We start from the raw sequence: 15,535 nt of genomic DNA, 5'->3' as shown, positions 1-15,535 counted from the left end.
GACAGGAGAGGACGTTCGTTTAAGGCTTGCTTGAGGTATGTTCACGTACTTTGAATACGATACGGCTCGCAAGCAGGCAACAAAACGTTATGTAGCCTAGCAAGCGAGTGCTAGCGCTAACGGTTGTACGTAAACATGCCGCCGTTCTGTCAAATAAAGTAATTGAATTACTGTAAGTTAGCACCCATTATTTCTGTCTCGTTGCAATGTTGGTTGGACCTGACTGATTAGAATACACGATCTGACGAGAGCAGTGATTCCCAACCTTTATGGAGCCAAGGAACATATTTTACAATTGAAAAATCTCACGGAACATCAACAAACAAAAATGTCACAAAAAGTGGAAACATTAATTACAGTATGTACTTCCTGCCTTCTAATATACGACCATTCATTTGTTCGGTCTGTCACTATGCCTCACTGGCATAAATAGATGAACAAATATACATTAGTTATTGTAAATATAATATTATTCAGTACACAAGTATATACAGTATATGAACCGGTCATTTAAATAGACACATTGCTCCAGCTGGTGATCGGATCGGTGATCGATTATCGTTTTTTTAAACTCGCTGATCGGCCCAAAAAATCCTGATCGTGTAAAGCCTAACATATATATATATATATATATATATATATATATATATATATATATATATATATATATATATATATATATATTTCCTCCCACATCCCAAAAACATGTGTGGTAGGTTGATTGAAGACTCTAAATTGCCCGTAGGTGTGAATGTGAGTGCGACTGGTTGTTTGTGTATATGTGCTCTGTGATTGGCTGGCGACCAGTTCAGGTTGAGCTTTGAGTTTGACACCGTTGCCTTAAGGCCTTTTCACATTACACTTTAGCTATGCACAGCATCAATAAACCCATTCGTTGTGTATGTATGTATGTAAGGACAGAATGGTGTGTCAAACGGCAAATGGCTACCTCACAACACGCTCTCAAATTAAAAAATGTTAAATTCAAGAGCGGCGCCGCGGTGAACTCAGAAGTTGCATCCAATAGGAGAGGGGCAGGATTGCGGCTCCTGTGAAGCGAGACATTGGAGCCCAGTCTCCAGGTCCTGGTTCAGCCTCTCGGTTTGTCCATTGGTTTCAGGATGAAACTCAGATGACGGTAGCACCTATTAGACTGCAAAACTCCTTCCAAAATCGTGAAATGAATTGGGGGCCCCTATCAGATACCACATTCTTGGGAAAACCATGAAACTTGAATACCTGGTTAATCATCAACACGGCAGTGTCTTTAGCTGAGGGGAGTTTCGGAAGTGCAATGAAGTGTGCCATCTTAGAGAACCTGTCCACAACTGTGAGAATGGTGGTATTACCTTTCGAGGCCGGTAATCCTGTCACAAAGACTACGGAAATGTCTGCCCAAGGACGTTGTGGTATTGGCAGGGGTCGCAACTCCCCAGAAGGACGTTTACGAGAGGGCTTGTTCGCAGCACATAACTGGCATGCATTGACGTAATTGATAACATCCCTCCTAACATTAGGCCACCAAAAGCGCTGTTCGACCACAGATTGCGTTTTGGCAATGCCTGGGTGACATACGGTATGGTTAGTGTGAGCCCAGTGGATGACTCTTCCCCTTAAGGTCGTAGCCACATAAAGCGTTTTTTCAGGGCAACCTTCCGGGATAAGAGTGTTTTTCAGAGCCTCTTTAACCACAGTTTCAACGTCCCAAACAAAAAGCAGAAATTAAACATGACTTGGTCAAAATAATCTTAAGGTCGGACAAAGAATTATCTTCACAGAAAATACGTGATAAAGCATCTGGCTTACCATTTTTAGAACCAGGTCGGTAGGATAACATGAAATTAAATCTAGTGAAGAATAGAGCCCATCTAGCCTGCCTCGTATTGAATCTTTTATCAGATTTAATATACTCAAGGTTCTTGTGATCTATCCATACTAAAAATGGAGTCTGTGCCCCCTCTAGCCGGTGCCTCCACTGCACCAAAGCCACCTTGTCTGCCAGCGGTTCACGGTCACCTATGTCATAATTTCTCTCAGCTGGGGTCAGTTTTTTGTAGAGATAAGGATAAGGATGTAACTTACCATCCTTGAGACATTTCTGGGAGAGCACTGCTCCTATACCGGCATTAGACGCATCAACTTCTACCACAAACTGCTGTTTGAGATCTGGCAAAGTGAGGATGGGAGCGGAGGTAAAGCTCGATTTTAATTACTGTAAAGCTGATTGACAAACCAGGTTCCACACAAAGGGTCTGTGTGGTGAGGTAAGATCATGCAAAGGCGAGGCTATAGAACTGAAATTTCTGATGAATTTTCTGGAGAAGTTTGTGAACCCTAAGAATCTTTGTACATCTTTGCGTGACGTGGGAGTGGGCCAATTAATCACAGCATCGACTTTGCAAGGGTCCATTTTGACTTCACTTTGAGCCAGCACGAAACCCAGAAAAGAAACTGACGTCTTGTGGAACTCACATTTCTCAGGCTTGACATATAGTTCCTTCTGCAGTAACCGCTGTAATACAGAGCGGACATGAATAATGTGAGTCTCCTCATCCGGGGAGAATATCAAAATGTCGTCCAAATAGACAAAAACATACACATTCAACATGTCACGCAGGACATCATGGACAAGGTTTTGGAAAACAGCTGGAGCGTTAGTGAGTCCAAAAGGCATCACCAAATACTCGTAATTTCCCGTTGGTGTGTTGAATGCCGTTTTCCATTCATCCCCCTCCCTTATCCTGACGAGATGATACGCATTTCTTAAGTCTAGTTTGGTGAAAATCTTGGCTCCCTCCAGGAACTCAAAGGCGGTGGAGATGAGAGAAAGAGGGTACCTGTTTTTCACAGTTATGTCGTTGAGACCCCGGTAATCGATACAGTGTCGCAGAGTCCTGTACTTTTTGTCCACAAAGAAAAATCCTGCTCCCGCAGGGGATGGAAATGGGCGAATGATCTCGGCTGCCAGTGATTCTACCACATACTCCTTCATGGCCTTGTGTTCCGGCCCTGAAAGAGAGAACAACCTCCCCCATGGCGGTGTGGTTCCAGGCAGCAAGTCAACTGCACAGTCATAAGCTCTGTGGGGTGGAAGGGATTTAGCTTTGGAAATAATTTCTTTAATGTAGTGGTAACAGGTGGGCATGTGGGTATGGTGGGTATGTTAGAATAATACAGGACATGTACGAGGGCAGCAGAACAGCGGTGAGGTGTGCTGTAGGTGTGACAGAAGAATTTAAGGTGGACGTGGGACTGCATCAGGGATCAGCCCTGAGCCCCTTCCTTTTTGCAGTGGTGATGGATAGGCTGACAGATGAGGTTAGACTGGAATCCTCGTGGACCATGATGTTTGCAGATGACATTGTGATCTGCAGTGAAAGCAGGGAGCAGGTGGAGGAACAGTTAGAAAGATGGAGGCATGCACTGGAAAGAAGAGGAATGAAGATTAGCCGAAGTAAAACAGAATATATGTGCATGAATGAGAGGGCTGGTGGGGGAAGAATGAGGCTACAGGGAGAAGCGATAGCAAGGGTGGAGGACTTTAAATACTTGGGGTCAACCGTCCAGAGCAATGGTGAGTGTGGTCAGGAAGTGAAGAAACGGGTCAAAGCAGGTTGGAACGGGTGGAGGAAGGTGTCAGGTGTGTTATGTGACAGAAGAGTCTCTGCTAGGATGAAGGGCAAAGTTTATAAAACAGTAGTGAGGCCAGCCATGATGTACGGATTAGAGACAGTGGCACTGAAGAGACAACAGGAAGCAGAGCTGGAGGTGGCGGAAATGAAGATGTTGAGGTTCGCTCTTGGAGTGACCAGGTTGGATCAAATTAGAAATGAGCTCATCAGAGGGACAGCCAAGGTTCGATGTTTTGGAGACAAAGTTAGAGAGCGCAGACTTCAATGGTTTGGACACGTCCAGAGGAGAAATAGTGAGTATATTGGAAGAAGGATGATGAGGATGGAGCTGCCAGGCAAGAGAGCTCGAGGAAGACCAAAGAGAAGGTTGATGGATGTCGTGAGGGAAGACATGATGGCAGTTGGGGTTCGAGAGGAGGATGCAGGAGATAGGCTTACATGGAAAAGGATGACGCGCTGTGGCGACCCCTAACGGGACAAGCCGAAAGGAAAAGAAGAAGAAGAAGTGGTAACAGGTGGGCACTTGAGAGAAGTCAGGATCAGAGTCAATAAATACAGATGTATGACTCTCTTGATCTGGAGAGCATAGTGTCACTTTAGGAAGGACCCGGGCAGGGTCTTCCTGAATGAAATTTAGACTCACCGCTCCCGTACCCTTATTACCAGCACCGGCAACTTTGACGTGACAGTTGCTCACAGAATGACCCACCTGCCCGCAGTAGAAGCACCGCCCTTCCCTCAGCCGGCGTTGATGTTCCTCAGGGGAGAGACGGAACCTGCCCAGTTGCATGGGTTCATCCGTGGTGATGCTAGCCAGTGGATTGAGACTGGTAGCAGGGCATCTGCCTTGGTTTGGCTGGTCACCGAGGCTCGTCCACCAAGTGCGCGGTGACGCAGCCCTCCGCCGATCTCCATCCAGCTCGCGATCCAAAAGCCTTTTGTCGATCTTGAGGGCGAGAGCGATGAAAGTGTCCAAGTTGGTCGGCAGATCTAGCGGGACTAAATGATCCTTGACGGCGGGGGATAGTCCTTGAAAAAAATGCATCGAGCAGTGCCCTATTATTCCACTGACTCTCAGCTGCTAGAATGCGAAACTCAATTGCGTAATCTGACACCCTGCGCTTGCCTAATAAGGTGACAAGGGAGCGAGCTGCCTCACAATCTGGTGTGGAAAACTGAGAAATTTGCTCCATAGTCTTTTCGAAAAAAGTCCATAAATGACGCGCGGCGGAATTGCGGCTCCATTCAGCAGTAGCCCACGCCTCCGCACGACCAGTCAGGTGGGAAATAACGAAAGCGATTTTTGCCCGCTCGGTGGGGAAGGCAGCTGCCTGCAGCTCAAAGTGGAGTTCGCACTGAGTATTGAACAGCTTAATGTTCCCAGAATCTCCAGAGAACCTCTCCGGTCGAGAGAGCTGTGGGCAGACAACAGCGGAGGTGGCAGGTGGCTGCATGGTGACTGCTTCACATGGAAATGTTGGTACCGTGGCGGTATCGGGTGTCAACTGGTTCCTTCTTTAGAATCATTTTCATCAGAACTTCAAACTTTGAGGCCACTTGTCTCATCATATTGTCCTGATAGTCCCTCTAGATGAAGGTGGAGGGCAGCAAGCTGCTCATCCTGCTTCGAGAGGCCTTGACCCTGCGCTTGAAGGGCTTTGCGCACCGTTTCGGAGTCTGCTGGGTCCATGTTATGGCCAGTTCGTACTGTCATGAACGGAACAAAGGATAGCACTGTTCCAAAACTACAAGTGACGAAACATTGTCCTTCAGCACCATCTGTACAGAGGGAAAGTGCAGCACCTTTTTTTTCTGTGTAAATTCAGAGAAAATGTTCATCTGAGCTTTAAATGGATTTAGAGCACTTATTAAAATAATCTTTATTGGCCAAGTATGTTAAAACACGCAAGGAATTTGTCTCCAGTACTTGGGGCCACTCAAGTACAACAGCAAACAGCCACTATGACAAAGGAAGGAATTTAGGACATAAAAAATAATTACTGTTGAAGTTAGAGAAAAATATGAGCCAGAAGTATTCATTCCAACCAACTGTGAGTTCTTTTGTGAGGAAAAGCCAATGAAGTTCAAGGATACCAAATGTCTGTTGTTTATTGGCAAAGAAGTAACAACGTGTTAGAGACAGACAACTATTAAGCAAAGGGGTGCTATCTGTCTTATACTCTTGAGTAGGGGGTTGGGTGGAAGCTACCAGAAAATTCTATTCCTTATAAGGCAAACAACAGATGTTTACAACCTTCAGAAATAAGCCCAGACAAATGACTTAGGCTTGTGACTATACAGTCAATCTTTTCTGTTCCTTCTCACGGGCTATACCCCTCTAGATCTTACACAACATTGTTTATTTCGATATGCAGGCATTATATCTTTATAAAAATATATCAGTATGGGGAGTCATTTAGAAATGAAAGGGTACCAGTATTGTGGTAATGCTGATACAATGACTATTGTGCAAATGACTCAGTCAAGCAATTTCAAGTGACTAGTAGTGCGATAATCGGATACAATGACAATGGTGCAGAGTCCTCAAGAACGTAACAATCTAAGTACACTAATAATGTAATGTAATAGTATCCTAAGATAGATGTGCAAAAATGGGTAACGTCACAATGGATGTATAAATCAACTATTTTAGAAGGTAATGAAAGAGGCATGTGGATTGTTGGATAGCACCTAACTGAGGGAAGGAGCTGGACAAGGTGGTGACCGGGATGTGATGGGTCCAAGAACATTTTCCCTGCCTTTGTCTTAGTTATTGCAGTGTGCAAGTCCTCAAGAGTGGGTAGGGGGGGGGGTACCGATAATCTTTTCGGCAGTCCTAACTCTCCGTTGCAGTCGGATTTTGTCCTTCTTTGTCACAGCACCATACCAGACTGTGATGGATGAACACACGATTTATTCGATGACTGCTGTTTAGAACTGCCTCAATAGCTCCTGCGGCCTCAGCATGTGATATGGTATTCATTCACTAATAAGCTCGATAGACACGCTATAGGCTTTAATTGCTTGTGCTGCGACCACTCATACCAACACAGGTTATAGTAACAGATCAACTTACAGGTTTTTCGACACAAAGAAGAATCTCACCGCACCACTCATGAGTAGCACTGCCTTGCTCATTTCCCACATCCTGTCCTGTCATTTTCTGTCCTCTCTCATCTTGTCCGCTTGGTTAATTGTGGCATCTCCTCACCGGGTGTGCGTCCCCCACCCCACATCCATAAATAAGAGCATGATTTTTTGACTGTTGTAACATTACTTGTGCTCAAACATCTAGACCAGGGGTGTCAAACTCATTTTTGTTGCGGGCCACATTGTAGTTGTGGGTCGTTATGACTGTGAACCCATATAAAATACTGTCTCATATAATGACATATACACAACAAATTGATGGATAACTCGTTTTAAAATCGGAAGCCAATAGAAAATTTTCAACTATTACATTTATTTCAAAAAGGTGATTGGTAACATAAAATGCTTGCAATATCTCAACATTATACAAGACACCAATTATGGTATTTTCACAAGAAACATGAAGTCGACACACATTATTTGCCTTCGTGGGCCACATAAAATGATGTTGCGGGCCGGATCTGGCCCCCGGGCCACCAGTTTGACACCAGTGATCGAGACTAACTTTGGTGCTGCTGTGGTTCGCACCCTATTCCCCTTGTCCAATCTGCCCCTCTGTCTGTTTCCTTAAAACTGTTTTCTGTCCGGCTGCATTTTCAAGAAACATCAGAATAATAACAAAATTTAAAAATAAGCAGAGGGAGTATTTCAAACTCCCCTGTTGCACAGCAAAACTGTTCCAGCACAAAGGGCATGCAGATCCACCATTCTGCAAGGCCATGCAGTTGGACAGGACAGGTTAAAAAAGAAAAAGAGAGGGGGGGAAAAAAGAGCATTCCATGAACACTTTGATTTCTCTAAAAAGTGACAAAATAAATAAATAAATTGTCCCGTGCTAAGCCCTCAGATTTCTGTGTAGTAGCAGGTCACCATATACAGCTGACAGCTCCTCCAATAGCACCTTGATTGTTCTGTGCTGTTGAAAAACTTGGGACTAGGAACTGACCTTTACAGTTTGCAATGTCAGCCGATCATAGCGGGAGCCCCTGTCTGGGGTCACCGATACCAGTTTTTCCAACGGTACCTTTTACCTTTGCGAAAAACTCACCTCACTAGGGTCGCGGGCGTGCTGGAGCCTATCCGAGCTATCTTCGGGCGGGAGGCGGGGTACACGCTGAACTGGTCGCCAGCCAATTGCAGGGCACATATAAACAAACAACCCTTCGCACTCATAGTCACACCTACGGGCAATTTTAGAGTCTTCAATCAACCTACCATGCATGATTTTGGGTTGTGGGAGGAAAGCGGAGTACCCGGAGAAAACCCACGCAGTCACGGGTTGGAGAGTCTTGCGGCAGGATGCGGTGCAGGCTCCGTACCACACAGGGATGCAGTTGGTCAAGATGCTCTCTATGGTCCTTCTGTGGAACAAGCAGGTGTTGAAGATGTCCTTGAAGACATCTGTGAGTTCAGCTGCACAGTCCCTCAGAGCATGACCAGGTATGTTAGCTGGGCCCGGGGATTTTCGTGTGTTGATCCTATCGAGAGATCTTTTCACACTGTCCCGGGTCAGTGTCACCAGGAGGGGGTGGAGTCTTGTGTGCAGGGTTACCTTTGTGTGTGCCTCAAAGCGAGCAAAGAAGTAATTCAGCTCATTTAGCAGGGAGGTGGAGCTGTCGCAGTTCTGTGGTGCGCGTTTATAGTCCGTAATGGTCTGAATACCTCGCCATACTACTGGTGTTCCTGGAGTACTCCCTCTTGGCCTCCCTGATGCCAAGAGGGATGCCGCTCAACAGATTGGCCCCTGGCTGTCCTCAGGCCCTCCTCATTCCCAGACCTAAAAGGCGCGTTGTGGACCTTCAGTAGTCTGTAGACCTCCCCCGACAGCCATGGCTTCTTATTAGCACGGACAGTGATGGACTTAGTGGTGGTGACATCATCCATGCACTTGATGAAGGCAGTACCAGTCTCTGTGTACTCCTGAAGGTCTGTGATGTGTGGCAGCCTGTTTGAACATGGTCCAGTCTGTGGTGGAAAGGGACCCTGCCTCAAGGGACCCTTCTGGCCACACTCGTACCTGTTTCCTAACTGGTTGGGAGACTTTAACCAGTGGTATTAGCATAATAGTGAGATGGTCTGAGGCGGCGGGAGGGGAAGGGCCTTGTAGGCCCATCTCAGGGGGATAAAAACAATGTCCAGAGTGTCATTTCCCCGTGTTGGAAAGTCAATGTTTGAGTAGAGTTTAGGAAACACAGCCTTGGGGTCAGCATTGTTAAAGTCCCCAGCTAGGATGAGGAAAGCATCTGGGTAGGCCGTCAGCTGTTCACTATGATGGTATACCACATTAAGCGCCTCACTCCTGTTATTGCTGGAGTTTAGAGGAATATAGACTGCCACAAGCAGTATGGCAGAGAATTCCCTCGGTAAATAAAACGGACGGCACTTCAGAGCCATAAACTCCAGTAGCGGTGAGCAATGTTGACTGACCAAGATACCGTCCCGGCACCAGGCATCATTGATGTAAACACACAGTCCACCGCCGCAAGTCTTGCCTCCTGCGAGAGTTCTGTCCGCTCGTTGGCATGCTAGCCGGTCGAGCTGAATGGCGGCGTCTGGAACACTGCTGTTAAGCCATGTTACCACAAACACAAAAACACAGCACTCTCCCAGTCTTATGGGTAGAGCGGAGCAGTCGAATGTAATCCATCTTGCTGTCCAGAGAGTGTACGTTGGCTAACACGATGGAGGGAATAGCCGGCTTGTCTGGTTTAGCTATGAGCCTGGCTCGGATACCTCCGTGCTTGCCCCGTTTCTGCTTCCTCCTTCGCCGTTCGTGGCGCCTCCGCTCTGGGCACGACGCATGAGTGGGGGTCGCAGCTGTTGTAGGCAACCGGAGCAACCCGCAGTTTCGTAGCTCCTTAGTGAGAGTAGAGTTTAACTCCATGAAAGTAGTTCTGCCGATGTCGAGCAGAAGCTTGCGACTGTATCTGTGTCTTGGAACATGCAGACATGACGAAGACGGACTAAAACGCTCTTGATTTGTCAGACAAACAACACAAAAACAGCGTTTGTTTGGGACAGAGAGCAGCCACTGCGTATGCACGCGCCACCATCTTGGGGGGGAAAAAGAAAAAAAAAAAAAAAGTTAAGTTTTTCTTGTATTGAACAACTGCTATGACGATGACCCAAAAACACCGTTAGCTGCGCTATAATGCTGCTGTCCATGGACTCGTCACGCAGGATGTTAAACACTTGCACTTCACCAGATCCCGGTCCAGTTTATTGGCCCAGTTCCCACACAGGGCCGACACTATTCTAGTCATTGTAGTTGCCCCCAGTTGGACATCTGAGAAAGTGGAGATTCTTGGTTCCATAGTTCTCATTTCTTTGTTTTTGCAATTATCATCATTGGTTCTTTGAAAATCTACCTGCTAGAAAATGACTTATTTTTCTTCATCAAGAAATGTGTCGCTCTAAATGAGGATTTGGTTTCTTTTTAGGCGTTTATCACCGGTCTCGTGACAAAAGGCTGCCGCTGGCACGAAGCTGCCTTTAACTCAGACTTTTTCGGCTCCTAGTGGTCTGCACGAACGCTTGTGTGACACGTTGTTAAATGACGACACATTGCCGTCGCCCCACAAATGAGACACAAAGGATGATTTTTTTTCATGGTGGTAAAAAAAGACAAAACAAGAACTCGCCCTCTCATTCACCATGAAAATTATGTTTTCATTTTTGTCTGCCATGTTTTTGTAGAGTTAAATTATCTCAACGTCGTTGGACCTGCTAGTCACCGATGCCAAGGTTTGGTCATGTGCTACATATATGACCCAAAATTGCAACACAAAGTTAGATGCAGCACACTGATCATTAGCGCCTGTTTTTTTTTTTTTAGAATGCCAGCACAAAAAAAATAATAAGAAGCATCTCATTGGTGAACTGTTTTTAGAACAGGCCGGCGGGCGACTCATATAGTGTCTGCGGACACCGTGTTGGTGACCCCTGAGATGGAGCTAAGGTGAAGAAATGAGCGTCAAAAAAACCAAAGTCCCATTTGAACACATTCTCAGGTTAAACGATGCTTTGAGGGAAGAGAGGCGACCTGGCAAATTTAAAATGCCATGTCGGGCAGGCTCCACAATCAACCCGCATTGGGCACGTGTGTACTGTTCAGCCATTACTTCAGTTAGAGGAGAAAAGACAATGCTGCTGTTAATGAACGTGCGTGCGTCTACTGCAACGATTGCTGCTCCTACAATAGTTCAACAATACAGGTACACAAAAATGTTGCGTATTTGATATGATTTACTATTAATTAGTGGATCATTTAACACATAATTTGGTAACAAATGAATTGAAGCAACAACAAAATTGAGGAGTGGCTTGGGAAGTGAAAGGGCCTAAAGAGCTCTAAAAGGTGCCGAAATTCCCGTCAATAATCAGTGCTGTCGAAGCTCGTCTACTGTATAAATAAGCGAATGGACACATTTCGAGAGCTCAGAGACGATCACCTCTGTTGTTGAGTTTGATGCTTCGGGGTAGCTGGGTGGCCACGGCAAGCATATTATGTTGCAGTGCTTGCTGCATGAGCCTTTGCCGCTCCTCTGCTACCAGCATCTTCTTCTTCTCTGGGGGTTCGCTGATTTCCAGCTTATCTCTGAGCTGCTCCAGAGTCGCAGCCTGGATAGCAGCTGCAGCTTGAGTCGCTGCCTGGGCAGTCACAGATGCAACGTGATGGCCGCTGGGAGACAGAGGGAGAACAACTTGTGCGGACAGACTTCTGCCCACCATGGAATCCTCTGGAAAAAAGAAGAACTATATTAGGTTCATTTTCATATTATTTGATAAATGTTAAAAATGTCATTTTTTTAAAAATGATTTGAATTCCCTTCATTTAGCAACTTGCTTACGCTGCCTTGTTTAAATGTCACCCGTGCCGAAACAGCGACGCTGAAAGTCATATTTTCTAAAACATGGATTTGAAATTGTAAGGTATTCTTAGTAAAGGCAATCCTTATTATTGACCAAGCAAACTTTGGTGGCATACTGAAATGCACATATTGCATCACAGCAATAAAACAAAACAAAAGTAATCATAAAAACGAATGACACTTATATAGCGCTTTTCTAGGGACTCGAAGACTCTTTACAAGCATTAGCCCTTCACTCCTCAGTCACACCTGGTGGTGGTAAGCTACCTGCGTAGCCACAGCTGCCCTGCCTGCCTTCTGCGCATCGGCCCCTCCGACCACCACCAAACACCCAACCAACTGCAGTCATCCTTAGGCAATGTGGGTTAAATGTCTTGCCCAGTGACACAACAACGACGTGCGCTCGACCCTCCAATTGCAAGGTGTACGCTCACGCTCTGCGCCACGCCGCATAACAGCGAAGACATAAACAGCTTCAGGAAAAGCGCGCGAGTTGCACAATTTACGTGTTAGCCTTCAAACTCTGCGGCTGCAACTGCATCAATGAACCTACCTGCTCATTAAATCAATTCCACTTTGTACAATCGTAATAACGGTAAAGGCATGAAATAGTTCCGACTACGGCTACACGATTGTGGCCAAAACAATCATCGCGATTGTTTTGATCCATAATGTCCATACAATCACGATTATTATCCACAATTATTTTTCAACAAACAGTACGTAAACAGATTTCAGTACAAAATGAATCTTAAAGTGAGAACCAAAGAAATTGACCTTTTTCAAGGCTTAACTGAATAGATATGCTGTCACAAGGTGCAATCACGAATTGAAACCTAATGGAAGCGACTACAGTTTACGCATAAAAGGCCATAACATGAGCAAGCACTTTTCATTTGAAAATCCCCGTCAGTGTAGTGAATTGTCAGTGACGGGTAGGCTTCATTGTTCTGCTTGACCGTAGGTCAGTCGTGCACAGTCCCAAACGGCAAAGAACGCGACGGTGACGATTTCCCTCTGCATTTACCCCTAGCGTTTTTCACTCCGGTCAGGTCGTCCTCCAGTCAAGGCAGCCGCGCCGACGATTGTTTGTGCTATGCATTACGGTAACGCGCCGCTTCTCCAGCAACGTTCTTCGGGGGTCAACTTCAAAATAATGGCCTCACATATTAATACATTGGACATCCATGCCATGTCTAGGCTTTTATTTAGAAATGGTCACCGGCACATGACCATCATCCTTAGTGTGAACAATCGTTGTTGCGGCTAGTTTGACCTAAACTTTACAACTGCAGGCTGGCCTGACTGCAGTCATTGTTCATTTCCTGTAGTGTATTGAATGCCACTTTGGAGAAACAATTGAGGGAGGGGATCACATGTTGCTTGTCCAGTCTTTTGCTGTTTTTCCTTTTTTCAGATGGCTGAACAGATGAGTTGTGTTACCTTGCATTGTTGACAACTCTGCTGTCCTCTTATCATATGGTTTCTTGCCCTGAATCAAAACATGTCCAGAAAACGGATGTCGATCCCTTTCCGAGGCGCTTGCTCCAATCTTTGCTGTACTTGCGACTTGAGGCACGATCGCTCTCGTAATTCAACCGAGAGTGACGGAGAGGCTACATCTGCAGAGAGTGCTGCTGAGCCTCGCGCACTTGTTTAGGGAGCTCGATCAAGCATTCGCCCCCCTGGTGACTGCCTGACTCGGTTGAGAAAGTGCTTCATATACTGCAGAGCCCGCATTTTAAATGTAAAAACAAGAATTAAAAAAATCATCGCTGACGATGAGACTCCTTTCTTTAATTGTGGCAGCCGAAACCGCGATCACGATTAAAATCTGATGAATTGTGCAGCCCTAGTTCCGACACTTTTCCCAAATTCATACATATTCATTTGGGGTGTGTGATACGATTCATGGATCGGTGCGTTTTGAAGTGGAACGATTCGGGAGGGGTATGTTGCAATGAGTGTTTTGTTGAAAGTAGACAATTTTACAATATGAAATCAACTTGTCAGGACTGTAAATGTGGCATGTCCTTCGAAAGACTTATCGAAGACCATGCATCCATCCACTTTTTGTACCGCTTATCCTCACGTGGGTCGCGGGCATGCTGGAGCCTATCCCAGCTATTTTCGGGCGACAGGCGTGGTACACCCTGCACTGGTCGCCAGCCAATCGCAGGGCACATAGAAAAGACAAACAACCATTTGCACTCGCATTCACACCTACGAGCAATTTAGAGTCTTCAATCAACCTATCACGCATGTTTTTGGGATGTGGGAGGAAACCGGAGTACCTTGGAGAAAACCCACGCAGGCACGGGGAGAACATCCAAACTCCACACAGGTGGGACCGGGATTTGAACCCCGGTCCTCAGAACTGTGAGGCAGATATGCTAACCGGTCGTTCACCGCATTTGTAACTTTTGCCATTTTTATGAATGTATTTTTTTAAATTTGATATATACTGTATTTATAACTAGGGCTGGCTCTTTGTGTCCAATGTTTCACTCAACACATGCTTCTTTTAAGAGGCTCTTTTAATGCTTTTGGCCTATGTGTGATTTTGTGTGGTTTGTAAAACATGACTCAGCTCTCAGCCGGGGGAGATACGGTGCGCTGTGATTGTCACATTGCACATGATGTCCAGGCATCGGTGGTAATTCCCACTCATTCTCTATTGAATAGCTGTTCTTTGACTTCATCCTTATCTTTGTTGTAGCACTCGGGCACGTACTTGTTAGTGAAATGTTGTCGAGACAATATGATGTATCGCTGCTCGAAGGTTTATATCGTGTCCCGAAAACCCTAAGTCTTTAACAATAAATAAGGCTATTGAGGCTGTTATTACCTTTGCACTTGCCGAGTTGTGGGTGAGTTTTGGCTGGAAGACGTCTTGCATTTGCATGTCGTTGTGCTAGCTGTGCTCGCTTCCTCCTCGCCTGCAGATTTGTCGTACTCTCGTACTTCAGCGCCGTTTCAGTTTACAGCTTTTGCGTATGGTGACACTTTTATCCACGACTCCATTATTCATATAAAATCCAAATTTCTGCCACACCTTGGACTTTAAACCGTAACATGTCTTGCAAGATCAGGCCACCGGCCAGTTCAAGCTATATTGAGACCGATTCATTAGTCCGTGTACCGATGCACTCGCATCTTTTCGATCGAAAATTATTTTCCGATTCAAATTGTTTTTTGTTCTTCATTCATACCTCCGAAATAACACCATTTATTTTGCTGTCTGCTTTCGGCTGCCTTATCCTGGCACTTCAGCTCACAGATCTCTCTGGTGTATTGCAACAACATAAATGAGTCTCTCTCTAGTGGCATTGAAGGTAAAGACAGCTTGAGTGACAAAGAAAGACCATTTGTAAATGGGCCCCCCAAAAAAAAAGGAACTCTGAAGGCATTAAGAGGCATTTGTGTGAGTTTTCATGGACAATGCATATTAAACAATAGGAAAAAAATCCGATACAGTGGAACCTTGATAGAAAGGACTAATAGGTGTAGGGGTCGTCCGATATAGCCGTTTGTCCGTTGTATTGTAGCACTTTTTGTTTTTTTTAAGCCACATGCACCGATATTACTGTACAGTCCAAAATTATTGTTTTGTAGGTTTTTTTCGTGGCCTAAAACGGCCCAATACAGAAAATTACAAAATGATCCTCAATAAATATTATAATAAATATAATAAAGCTTGAAAATGTTTTCAAGTTTCACATTTTATCCAAACTTACCAAACTGGTGTTCTTGGTCATTGTGACATTGTTGATATACAGCACTCATCATAGGCGAGTCGCTTTCATGAGCCGCGAGAAATTAGTGTTCTTTCCAGTTTCAAATCCGTCGCCAAAGGCAAAAACAACAACTGTAACTGTACCA

At 45.3% G+C, this 15,535-nt stretch overlaps 1 protein-coding gene across 1 annotated transcript in view; it reads right to left on the bottom strand.

The window, feature by feature from the left end:
- arid3c (AT rich interactive domain 3C (BRIGHT-like)) overlaps positions 1-15,535 on the bottom strand; it is a 50,398-nt gene that overhangs the window by 6,687 nt on the left and 28,176 nt on the right. Inside the window, exon 5 of the mRNA XM_061671152.1 lies at positions 11,234-11,521. Coding sequence (XP_061527136.1) covers positions 11,234-11,521 — 288 coding nt within the window. The remainder of the gene's footprint in view (positions 1-11,233; positions 11,522-15,535) is intronic.

Source organism: Phycodurus eques, chromosome 3, assembly GCF_024500275.1.
Source record: "Phycodurus eques isolate BA_2022a chromosome 3, UOR_Pequ_1.1, whole genome shotgun sequence".
Lineage (NCBI taxonomy): Eukaryota > Metazoa > Chordata > Actinopteri > Syngnathiformes > Syngnathidae > Phycodurus > Phycodurus eques.
Note: the sequence above shows the minus strand (reverse complement) of the source record. Positions and strands in the feature narration are given on the sequence as shown.